This window comes from Palaemon carinicauda, chromosome 1 (genome assembly GCF_036898095.1).
Source record: "Palaemon carinicauda isolate YSFRI2023 chromosome 1, ASM3689809v2, whole genome shotgun sequence".
NCBI lineage: Eukaryota > Metazoa > Arthropoda > Malacostraca > Decapoda > Palaemonidae > Palaemon > Palaemon carinicauda.
Genome location: NC_090725.1, coordinates 294,392,501 through 294,405,000, shown reverse-complemented (window position 1 = coordinate 294,405,000; position 12,500 = coordinate 294,392,501). Strand labels below are relative to the sequence as shown.

The 12,500-nt window shown below is 35.4% G+C and overlaps 1 protein-coding gene across 1 annotated transcript; it reads right to left on the bottom strand.

The window, feature by feature from the left end:
- Window positions 1-9,725: 9,725 nt before the first annotated feature.
- Window positions 9,726-10,361, bottom strand: LOC137639729 (uncharacterized). The gene has a single exon (XM_068371978.1). It carries the CDS (start codon window positions 10,359-10,361, stop codon window positions 9,726-9,728), a length of 636 nt encoding a protein of 211 aa, XP_068228079.1.
- Window positions 10,362-12,500: the final 2,139 nt, after the last annotated feature.

The window sequence follows — 12,500 nt, the reverse complement described above, 5'->3', positions numbered from 1 at the left end:
GCCTCCATTATTACTAAGTCGAGGTTACTCTGCGAAGTGGCCAAGATGGAAAAATTCACCTTGGACATTGGGTGGTCCTCACTTCCGGAATGGTCTCTGATGACTGAATAATTACCCGTTCTAGGTGAACGACCGAAGTGCTCAGATAATCTTGCACGGTAATGTCTTTCACTTTTTCCAATATACGATGCATTACAGCGATCACACTTATATTTGTATATGACACCCGAACAAAGATCATCTGAGACCCGGTCTTTAAATTTGAAAAATTTGCTCATAGCATTTTAACTTATACAATGTATCCTATTTTAGGCTCTGATGATGGAAATAGATTTTCCGGAAGCTAAGCAATAAAGATGTATATCATAACCCTGGTACTATTATTCATATATATATATATATATATATATATATATATATATATATATATATATATATATATGTTTGTATATATATATATATATATATATATATATATATATATATATATATATATATATATACATATATATATATATATATATATACATACATATATATATATATATATATATATATATATATATATATGTATTATATATATATATGCGGATCTTAATGCAGACCCGAGTCTAGATGTGGGTACGTAATCAATTTCACTTATAATTAAAGTTAATATCAAAGATCTATATTTAATGAACAAAGTAGCCTACTTCCCTATTAGCTATGAAGGAAAAACGTAAATTATGCTAAGTATTTGCATTCTCACGTTTTAGTGTAATGAAAAATTTAGTAAGAAGCGCATATTTAGTCAGGACGGCCCATATTAGGTTTGTTTGCTGCGAGCCATCAGACAAAAGTTTCCCACCATCACCAATCAGAAATTGGTCAGTGTGGTGGTGAAAACTGGCCAAACCCCTAGACATGGATAGGGACATGTCTGAGACCTTTGTCTTACAGTGGACTAGAAATGGCTGTATTTGTTGTTGTTGTTGTTGTTGTTGTTATTGTTGGTGGTGCTTTAGCTATCTATCCTTGCGAGCGATCAGACAAAAGTCTCCTATCATAACCAATCAGCAGTTGGTCATGATGGTGATGAAAACTGGTCAAACACCAGTCATGAATATAGACATGTCTGAGGCCTTTGTCCTACAGTGGCATAAAAATGGCTGTATTTGTTGTTGTTATTGTTGTTGTTCTTGCTATTTATGTCTGCGAGCGATCAGACAAAAGTGTCCCACCACTACCAGTTAGCAGTTGGCCAGCGTGGTGATGAAAACTAACCAAACCCCAGGCATAAAGAAGGACACGTCTGAGTCTCTGTCCTGCAGTGGACTAGAAATGACTGTATTTGTTGTTGTTGTTGTTGCAACTTATCTCGACAGAAGTTGGGAGGCTCTGATTTGTACTTGCTTGAAGTGTCAATGTCTTGCGATTGTGATACACTTTATTTTTCTGGCGGAAGAACATCACAATATACTCTCCCCTCATAGTGCTGAATTATTCAGCAGACTCGACCAGTACTGAGCAAGGAGACATTTTGCTGCTTACGAAAATTAAACGAGAACTTTTCTTCCCCCTTTTTAACATGATTCCAGGGCACCGGTTTATCTTGTCGCTCTATACTGTTGTTTTATATTATTTTCGATCAAGTTCTTCTTAAAAAGATTGAGAACATAGGTAAATCAATTTGATAGCAGAGGAAATTCATCATCATCATCACCTCCTACGACATCTATTGATGCAAAGTCTCTATCTTGAGCTTTTAAATCAATATGTCTCCACTTATCGTCTCTTTCTTTGTGCTTCATAGTCCTTAATCATGTAGGCCTGGGTCTTACTACTCTTCTAATGCCTTGTGGAGCCCAGTTAAAAGTTTGGTGAACTAATCTCTCTTAGGGAGTACGAAGAGCATTCTTAAACCATCTCCATCTACCCCTCACTACTGCCATGATCTCATCCACATTTGGCACTCGAGTAATCTCTCTTATAGGTTAATTTCTAATCCTGTCCTGCCATTTAACTCCCAACATTCTTCTGTGGGCTTTGTTCTCAAATCTACAAAATCTGTTTGGTATTGCTTCATTGTCATACCATGACTCATGTCCCTACAGTATCACCGATCTCACTAAACTCATATAGCCTGATTTTTGTAAGTAATTTCAAGCGATTTGGTATCCACATTTTACCTAACCTGTCCACTGTCTGATTTGCTTTTTTCCACTGTGGTGCCCAACCACAGAAGTGGCCTCCCCAGTAGACAGCTTATACTCCCAGTCCAGGTCTGGGATCGATCTGCTGCCATGCGAATGCTAGGCAAACACGTTACTACTCTACTAGCCAAGAGGCTAGTGCAGTAACACCTCACAGAATGTGGAACATTGTGATTACATTCAAGATACTGGAAACAGATAATCAATTTAATATTTAGGAACCATTGCTACTTTTTATATTTCATTAGGCATTTTATTTAATTACCTATCAGATTGTTTTCATAATGAGGAATGTCAAATTTCAAATTTAGTCCTACGGTTTTCATAATAAATGAAAATTTAGAAAAAAAAATAAGGGTAAGGAACTAAATAGCTGGGATCTATCTTCTAAATAGTTTGTGACAGCCATTATCATGTCGTAGAATGTTATGATCAAAGTTATGGCATTCTTGTGTTGAAGAGTTGAAATGTCAATAAAATAAAGTGCTCTTTTTACCAAATACTTATTTTTTTCAAATATTTCTTTAATTGAAAAGGTAAGTGGATGCAATGGTGCTTGAATATATTCCCTTTGAATAAGAATAAGTATTTCATGAGTTTATAGATACCTAAGCCCTTTGACACTAGCATGTGTGTGAGAGAGAGAGAGAGAGAGAGAGAGAGAGAGAGAGAGAGAGAGAGAGAGAGAGATTTCTAATATTATTTTATTGATAAGGTAAGTGGATTTTATAGTGCTTAAATATATTTCCTTTACATAAGTATAAGTATTTTATGAGTTTATAGATACGTAAGCGCTGTAGCACTATAATACTTGAGAGAGAGAGAGAGAGAGAGAGAGAGAGAGAGAGAGAGAGAGAGAGAGAGAGAGAGAGATTTCAAATAGTTTTATGTTGGAGAGATAAGTGAAGGTTATGGTGCTTGAATATATTCCCTTTGGATAATAATAAGTATAGCACTAGAGAGAGAGAGAGAGAGAGAGAGAGAGAGAGAGAGAGAGAGAGAGAGAGAGAGAGAATCCTTATGAAACAATACCCAGTGATTTGGATACGGCCATTCGCTGTTCCCATATTAGCTCGGGCAATTGGAGGTTTACAAACATGAAGAGGCAATTTCACTGATACAGGCAATTTCCTCTTAACTTACGAGATGAGGCCCATTCTGCTCGACCCTAAGCTTATTGGAAATGCTGGAGGACACTTGCTTTCGGCCAACAGTTGTCTATTGGTTTATATTAGATGGATTCTAAAGGCGAGGTTTTGACATGTTGACGACAGCGCTGTCATGCAATCACTGTTTTTAACGGTTTGAAGGGAGATTATGAAATTATTCAATTTCATATTTTGAAAGATATAAGAATTTATCACAATAGGCTAATACATACTTATACATTTTATGATAGTATAATTTGCTTATAAATAAATTATTCATATATATATATATATATATATATATATATATATAGGTAACGTAGATGCTTTTATTAAAATTAAACAGGTTGTCATGGGTCTCATTTCATAGTTTATAAATTACTGATCTAATTATCTTGATATATTTCATATATTTTTCATTTTTTCTTATATATGCTGTGGTTTATATTTTTGGAGTCTTTGGACTTTAGCATCCTGCTAATCCAACTTGAATTGTATCTTGGATAGTGATAATATTAATAGTAATAAAATAATGATTATAACATTAATGATAGTAGCATCCTGCTTATCTAACTAATGCTGTATCTTGGCTAATAATAATAATAATAATAATAATAATAATAATAATAATAATAATAATAATAATAATAATAATAATAATAATAATAATATGTTTCATTAATGATGATTGCTCCCTCAGTGGCAACGGTCTTGTAGTTTAACTTCTCTATGGCTCTGATAAGTTCCTTTTCAGAAGTACTGCATTCCGCCAGCAGCAAAATTCGGTTTATGTTTCAATGGCGAAAGTGAATGCCCAGCTAGATATAAGGCTTCCACTATAAAAGCTTTCGTCCCCGGGGCTATTTTGCATTGCTCCTCCTGGCCGGATAACCATGATGAACTTGACCGACTTATCAAGTCTTAGTGAATGATGGATATTCAAACAGGCAAATCAACTGTGAGATCAAGTAGGCCATGGACACTTGATACCAAGCTGAGCATCGGGCTGAAAATACTACAGGGATGAACTTTTATTATAAAGATTTTATGCACAGCAACTTCAAGCAAGATAAGAAAGCTGTGAAAGATATTATCAAGAACCACGTCTCCCTGTAGAAGATAGTACTGAAATAAGACTAATCACTATCAAACAGCCAAGACAAGATCCCTAATAATGAAAAATAACCCAGCCCCACAGATACAGGACTTCCTCAAGCGGTATAATGGGGTTTATTCTTATCAATGCCCAGTTCCAGGATGCCAGGGAAAATACATCGGAATGACACCATATGACTAGCTAAGCATAATTTTGTCCTGTCATGTACAACTTACTATAAAGATTCATGCTACTCAAACACTCAATACTACCATCAGGCATGAAGACATTGTGAGAAATACCAAGATTATATAAATCACACCGGATAGCAAAAGGAGAAACCCCTTCTGAATACAACACAAGAGAAGTTTCTTCTCCCTTCTTACTGCAGGATTGATACCCAACACTCAAACATGAATTTTACAGATGTTGACATCACAAATGAAGACATTACCGATCAACGCTCCCGCAGCTTGCCTGAGATGTTAATTCTCCCAACGAGCGCCTCAACCAATCAGTGAGCAGCTGTCAACGAGCAAAATGGTGATACACCACCTGAGACTGAGTGCAGGAGTAGACTGGCTGAAGCTGTGCCTCTCCCGGCATGTGCTCCAGCGAATGAGAATTCAGTGCACCATTTATATCACTACTCGCTCCGGGCACGTCGCCCGACATGGCCAATGTAAATTTACGGCCAGTTTCTACATTGCTCCTCTGCAATATATAAGGAATCCACAAACACTGATTGGACCATTTTAGCCTGAAAAAGGGAGGACCACACCTCTTGATACGTATTGCTGTTTTACAATTTTATCCTACATTGCTCCTTTGCCATGTATAAGGCGCCCACAAACACTGATTGGACCATTTCAGCCGGAAAAAGGGAGGACCTCACCTCTTGATATAAGTTGCTGTTTTACTGTGCTACCTGGTTACATTGTGACTTTGTACATGTATTTGAATTAAACCCACAGTTGAGATTTATCTCAACTTCACCTTCTCAGTGATGAACTATGAATTTTGCACAGAATGCCGTACAGATAAAAAAGTAAAAGTTATCATAGCATAGAGAAAATAAACTACAAGCACAATGCCACTGAGACAGCAATCATCTTTTATGAAACCTGCATAAAAGAGGGCCTACTCCCAAAATAATAATAATAATAATAATGATAATAATAATAATAATATCAAATAATAATAATAATAATAATAATAATAATAATAATAGTAGTAGGAGAAAGTAGAATTGCTCTGAACTAAAAGTATTCTTCAAGTGTAACTTGTTGTTGACGCACCATACGATGACATCGATTTCCGTTATCTTTAAGAGCAATTTGTTGTTGACGCATCATACGATGACTTCGTTTTACGTTTTCCTTAAGAGAAATTCGTTGTTGACGCATCATATGATGACATCGATATCCATTTTCTTTAAGAGCAATTCATTGTTGATGCATCATATGATGACATGGATTTCCGTTTTCTTTAAGAGCAATTCGTTGTTGAAGCATCATACGAATGACATCGATTTCTGTTTTCTTTAAGAGCAATTCATTGTTGACGCATCATACGATGACATCGATTTTCGTTTTCATTAAGAGCAATTCGTTGTTGATTCATCATACGATGACATGGATTTACGTTTTCTTTAAGAGCAAATCGTTGTTGATGCATCATACGATGACATCGATTTCCGTTATCTTTATGAGCAATTTGTTGTTGACGTATCATACGATGACTTCGATTTACGTTTTCCTTAAGAGCAACTCGTTGTTGACACATCATATGATGACATCGATATCCATTTTCTTTAAGAGCAATTTGTTGTTGACGCATCATATGATGACATTGATTTCCGTTTTCTTTACGAGCAATTCATTGGTGACTCATCATACGAATGACATCGATTTCTGTTTTCTTTAAGAGCAATTCATTGTTGACGCATCATACGATGACATCGATTTTCGTTTTCATTAAGAGCAATTCGTTGTTGACGCATCATACGATGACATCGATTTCCGTTTTCTTTAAGAGCAAATCGTTGTTGATGCATCAGACGATGTTATCGATTTCCGTTTTCTTTATGAGCAATTCGTCGTTGACGCATCATACGGTGACATCAATCCCGTTTTCTTTAAGAGCAATTTGTTGTTGACGCATCATACGATGACATTGATTTCCGTTTTCTTTAAGAGCAATTCGTTGTTGACGCATCATACGATGACATGGATTTCCGTTTTCTTTAAAAGCAAATCATTGTTGATGCATCAGAAGATGGCATCGATTTCTGTTTTCTTTAATAACAATTTGTTGTTGACGCATCAGACAATGGCATCGATATTTGTTTTCTTTCAGAGCAATTTGTTGTTGACGCATCACACTATGGAATCGATTTCCGTTTTCTGTCAGAGCAATTCGTTGGTGACGCATCATACGATGACATCGATTTCCGTTTTCTTTAAGAGCAATTCATTGTTGACGCATCATACGATGACATCGATTTCCATTTTCCTTAAGAGCAAATCGTTGTTGATGCATTAGAAGATGGCATCGATTTCCGTTTTCTTTAAGAACAATTTGTTGTTGATGCACCAGACAATGGCATCGATATTTGTTTTCTTTCAGAGCAATTTGTTGTTGACGCATCAGACGATGGCATCGATTTCCGTTTTCTTTCAGAGCAATTCGTTGTTGACGCATCATACGATGATATCGATTTCCGTTTTCTTTAAGAGCAATTCATTGTTGACGCATCATACGATGGCATCGATTTACGTTTTCTTTAAGAGCAAATCGTTGTTGATGCATCAGAAGATGGCATCGATTTCCGTTTTCTTTAAGAACAATTTGTTGTTGATGCATCAGACAATGGCATCGATATCAGTTTTCTTTCAGAGCAATTTGTTGTTGACGCATCAGACGATGGCATCGATTTCCGTTTTCTTTCAGTTGAATTCGTTGTTGACGCAGCAAACGATGGTTTCCATTTCCGTTTTCTTTAAGAGCAAATCGTTGTCAAAATCGAACCCGCCATTGAAATAGAAACCAAAGTTTTGACTAGTAACTGATAACAGTTTTAATGAATCTTGTTTAATGATTTTCCTTGACAATGAATTTTGAAAACATCAGAACCTGCAAAGGGTTCATGATAAAGTCAGAGGTGTAGAATAAGACGAATGACAAACTTTATCGGAGAGTTAGACATTTGTCTCATTTACTGCATGAATCTAAAACTAATATGAACCCCATGAAATCATTAATGATATATGTTAATAATGAAGGTTTAATAGTGATTAAAAATAACTCTTTCCAATGTATTTTTGAGAGGACAATTAGAATGCAAGGGTCCTAATCTTATTATGTATATTTTTCTACCCAATCGGGTGATATTCAGACACCAAAGGGAATATCCAAAATGGGATGCCCGCTCTTCCTTTATGTTCATGATAAATGGAAGTAAATGGAATTGAATAAAATGACTTCTCTGCTTCAAATATGTACATCCCATACAAACGTCCCCTAAATCATTTGATTGTCCTATACTGCTTATCAATTGCTCAGAGAGAGAGAGAGAGAGAGAGAGAGAGAGAGATATTATATGTATATGTATATATATATATGTATATATGTATATATATATATATATATATATAAAGAGAGAGAGAGAGAGAGAGAGAGAGAGAGAGAGAGAGAGGGGGGTAGTTGAATACCAAAGGAAAAGTAAAAGGGATTATGGGGAAGGATAGTTTGAAAGGGGCAGGTGTAATCAGATGAAGGGGGTGGCAATCCTTTGATGTGTCCCCTATCAAAGGAATCCTATTTTGTGAATGAGACGATGGTTCCAATATCCCTTTGGGAAAAAAGGTTGCCTTTGAAATCCATAGTTTATGCATCAACATCTGGATTTCGTGGTGGTCCAGGAGGGCTATAAGAGTACAACGTGAAACACACTCTATCTCTCACTGTATACGTACTCAAGTATGAATATGTGTGCATATATATATATATATATATATTCATAAACATCCATATATATATATATATATACACACATATATATATATATATATATATGTATGTATGTATTTATATATATATATATATATATATATGTATATATGTGTATATATAAATGTATGTATGTATATATATATGTATACATATGTATGTATGGGATCTCTTCAAAAGAGTGACAATTCAGAAGAGTGACATAACATAAGAGCGACAAAAATGCTACTCAGAAGAGTGACAGATCAAAAGAGTGACATAACAAAATAGTGACAATTTATTATATTGATCAAAAGAGTGACACTGGTTACTAAAACTGATTCAGTAATTAAGATATTTATTTTTTGTAAAACATACAATAAAAATAAATACACAAATATAGAAATATATAATTATAAAAAAATGTGAAATATACAATAGTACTTTGAAAATTAAAAATTTTTGTTAATTAAAAATAAATAATTGAAATTTTATCGAACGGTGAAATACATATGTAAACATAAAAGTTCTTTAAAAAAGAGTTTTTTATTTCTCGTAAAAAAAGCAAAAAAGCCAAAATTTCACTAATGTCTTCGTCTAAGTTGTTAAGCCTATTACTTGCACCAAAAAGTAAATTGTGTGCAATACCCCTTATGTAATCACTCAAACTGATTTCCCCCTCTCTACTTAAAACTGTTGTCAGCCTTTTTTCTCTTTGGATTTCTTCTTTTTTTTTTTTCTTAGACGGATTAATGCCCGATGTTAAACGTTGTATTTCTTGGTCTGTTCGATGGTCTTCTTTGACAAATTCCCGAATCATTGAGTACACACCCAAATGGTAACGCTCAATGACGGTTTCAAATCTCCTGTGCCAAGCCTCTACTCCATTATTCGTTCTTGGGAGATTGAGTTCTTGCAAATGATGGATGCTCCAAAAAGTTGGATGAAACCGTGGAGGGTGACGTAATTGGTTTTGTCTTGGCCTTCCACTTCGTGAAATTATGCGCCTACCTAGCACATACGTTTCCGCAAAATATTTATAAACCGGTTCTGCTTCATCTGGGATGTTATTTGCAAGGCATAGATATGCATCATGGATGTCATCAGGTCGTAGAAATGCGAGCTCTGCCAACTGTCGTAAACCTAAAGCTAAATCGCAATTATTTTTGTATACATCAACGAGGCCATACTTTTGAATACTTCGGTAAATACTTTGACATAGGTGGAAAAAGCATCCGGTTATTCTAGCCTGGGGAAATTTTTCTTGGAGAGCTTTGATACAAGGTAACTCAAAATCTATCAAGATGAACCTACAGTAGGAGTTAACTGAATTCCTTTTGCTCCTGCAACTGAAAGTAAATGTTCTAGCATTGATGAATATATCTGCGTTGTTTTCCCAGGCAGCAACGCATAGACAGCGGGTAATATTTGCCCCTGGAATATGTAATGGATAGTGTATATTTGATAGAATTGCTTAGGACACGTTTTAAATGTCCCATCAAGGAACCAGATATCCGACTTGGCTAGTCTTCGTAGATTATTTTCACTACCGAAAGCTAGAATTCTTTCCTGTGCCTCTTCCTCCTCGAATTCCGCATTCAAAGTCTCACTTTCGGTCTTGGTGTCATACAAAAGGAAGTTTCTTTCCCCAGTATGAGTAACCTTCAGCTTATTTGGGATTACTAAATCAGTGGCAGAATTTGCTTCTACTGGAAATGCTTTTTTACGTATACGATGAATAGCTTGTCTTATAGCTGATGTAGATGGCATTTCAACAGCATAGTTTATATCTATTTTCTGTCTGGTTTCCTGCACGATTGCCGCCGGTGTTGCTTTTGTACTCTTTGCCAGAAATTTCACTTCATCAATACATTGTAGTACATCATTTCTCCCAGTAATTGGTGCATGGTTATGTTCCTTTCCTTCAGATATCATACCACCTTGTGTATTGAAAAGCTAAATCCCACGAAGTGTTGCAGCACCACCACAGCTTTTGTCCTCGCACCTGAAATAAGGATTTTGTTCTCGGGATCTTTGATGTCGATATATGTGCCCTCTATAGACTAACTTTTCTTTTCCTTTCTGAGATTTCACAAAAGTGTATTCGTCCATTATGGGCAGCCGGATTTGGAAAAAAAAATCTTCTCTATAAGTATAAAACAATCCGGCCGAAAACTCTCAGACAACTAAAGTATTTTCTCGAAATTATTGAAAAAGAGACAGAAATGAGAAAGAGAGAGAAAAAAGAAGCAAATTATCCACACCTACTATTTAGCATAACCACTAGTTTAGAGTTAGAGAGAAAAAGAGGCCTCAATTTGTCAATCTTTTGAATTCTAATTTATCTTTGTCACTCTTTTGAATTTTATTTCGGTTTGTCACTCTTTCGTTATGTCACTCTTTTGAATTTGTATTCATGTTTGTCACTCTTGTGTTATGTCACTCTTTCGAAATGTCACTCTTTCAATACAATATATATATATATATATATATATGCTAGCATTTATACCATATATATATATATATATATATACATATATATATATATCATATATATATATATATATATATATATACTTGTATGTGTGTCTGTATTACGACTATCACTTGTTCCAGCGAGTAATAAAAACTGTTGCACGAGCAGACATATCTCACAGTTGACTGGTTTCATATCACAAGTTTGGAAAGGAAATTGTCCATATCATCTGAATTCCTCTTTATGTTCGCTAACTTCCAATTGCCATAACTCGAATGACAGCAGCGAATTGGATCCGAATTTCGTTGGTTGTTCTTTCATCAATAAAGGAGAAGAGACTCTTGAGCTATGGTAAACAGTTCTTTTAGGAGAAGGATACTCCAAAATCTCTCTCTCTCTCTCTCTCTCTCTCTCTCTCTCTCTCTCTCTGGTTACGGCTCTTTTTTCCTTTGCCTACACATACATCGAATAGTATGGCCTATTAACACTGGCATTAGAAAACAATTGTTCTTCACTCAAGGGGTTAACAACTGCTCTGCAATTGTTCAGTGGCTACTTTTTTCTTGTTAAGGGTAGAAGAGATTCTTTAGCTATGGTAATCAATTATTTTAGGAAAAGGATACTGCAAAATCCCTCTGGTTACGGCTCCTTATTCCTTTGTCTACACATACACCAATAGTCTGGCCTATTCTTTACATATTCTCCGGTCCTCATACACTAACAACACTGAGATTACCAAACATTTGTTCTTCATGCAAGAGGTTAACTCCTGCGCTGTAATTGTTCAGTGGCTCCTTTCCCCTTGGCAAGGGTGAAAGAGATTCTTTAGCTATGGCAAGACCTTTCCCCTTGCTAAGGGTAAAAGAGATTTTTTAGCTATGGCAAGACCTTTCCCTTGCTATGGGTAAAAGAGATTTTTTAGCTATGGCAAGACCTTTCACCTTGGTAAGGGTAAAATAGATTCTTTAGCTATGGCAAGCAGCTCTTCTTGAAGGACACTCCAAAATGCTATAGCCTCTGTACCACTGTTTTGGGGTAAAGTTATCTTGCTTGAAGGTACACTCGGCCACACTATTTTATTTTATTTTTGGAAGCTTTTATAATAAAAATATGAAAGAATTGCTATCATGTTGTTACTGTTCATGGAATATTTTAATTTTATTGTTCATTACTTCTCGTAGTTTATTTAGTTCCGTATTTCATGTCCTCATTGGGCTATTTTCCCTGGTAGAGCCCATGGGCTTATAGCATCCTGTTTTCCCCACTTTCTGGTCCCCATGTACCTGAATGTGAATTTTTTTGAAGATATAATTGTCCCACTAAATACTGACTTTAGATAAAGTAAGAAAACAGCCCTCTGTTTCTTTTAATTTCATTTCAAACGCAGATTATTAGATTGCAGGATTTCAATTGACTCCTCCCACCCTTCCCATAACAATAACAGTTGGTGATTTTGTGTAATATAGATATTATTAATATGACATTCTCACATTCGTGATTTCAAATAAAAATATGGAGTCTAAGAAATCGTTATATTTCAATATCATTTTGTAAATGGTTTGAAAAAGTAATTTCTTAAGGAATTACAAAAAAAGGCA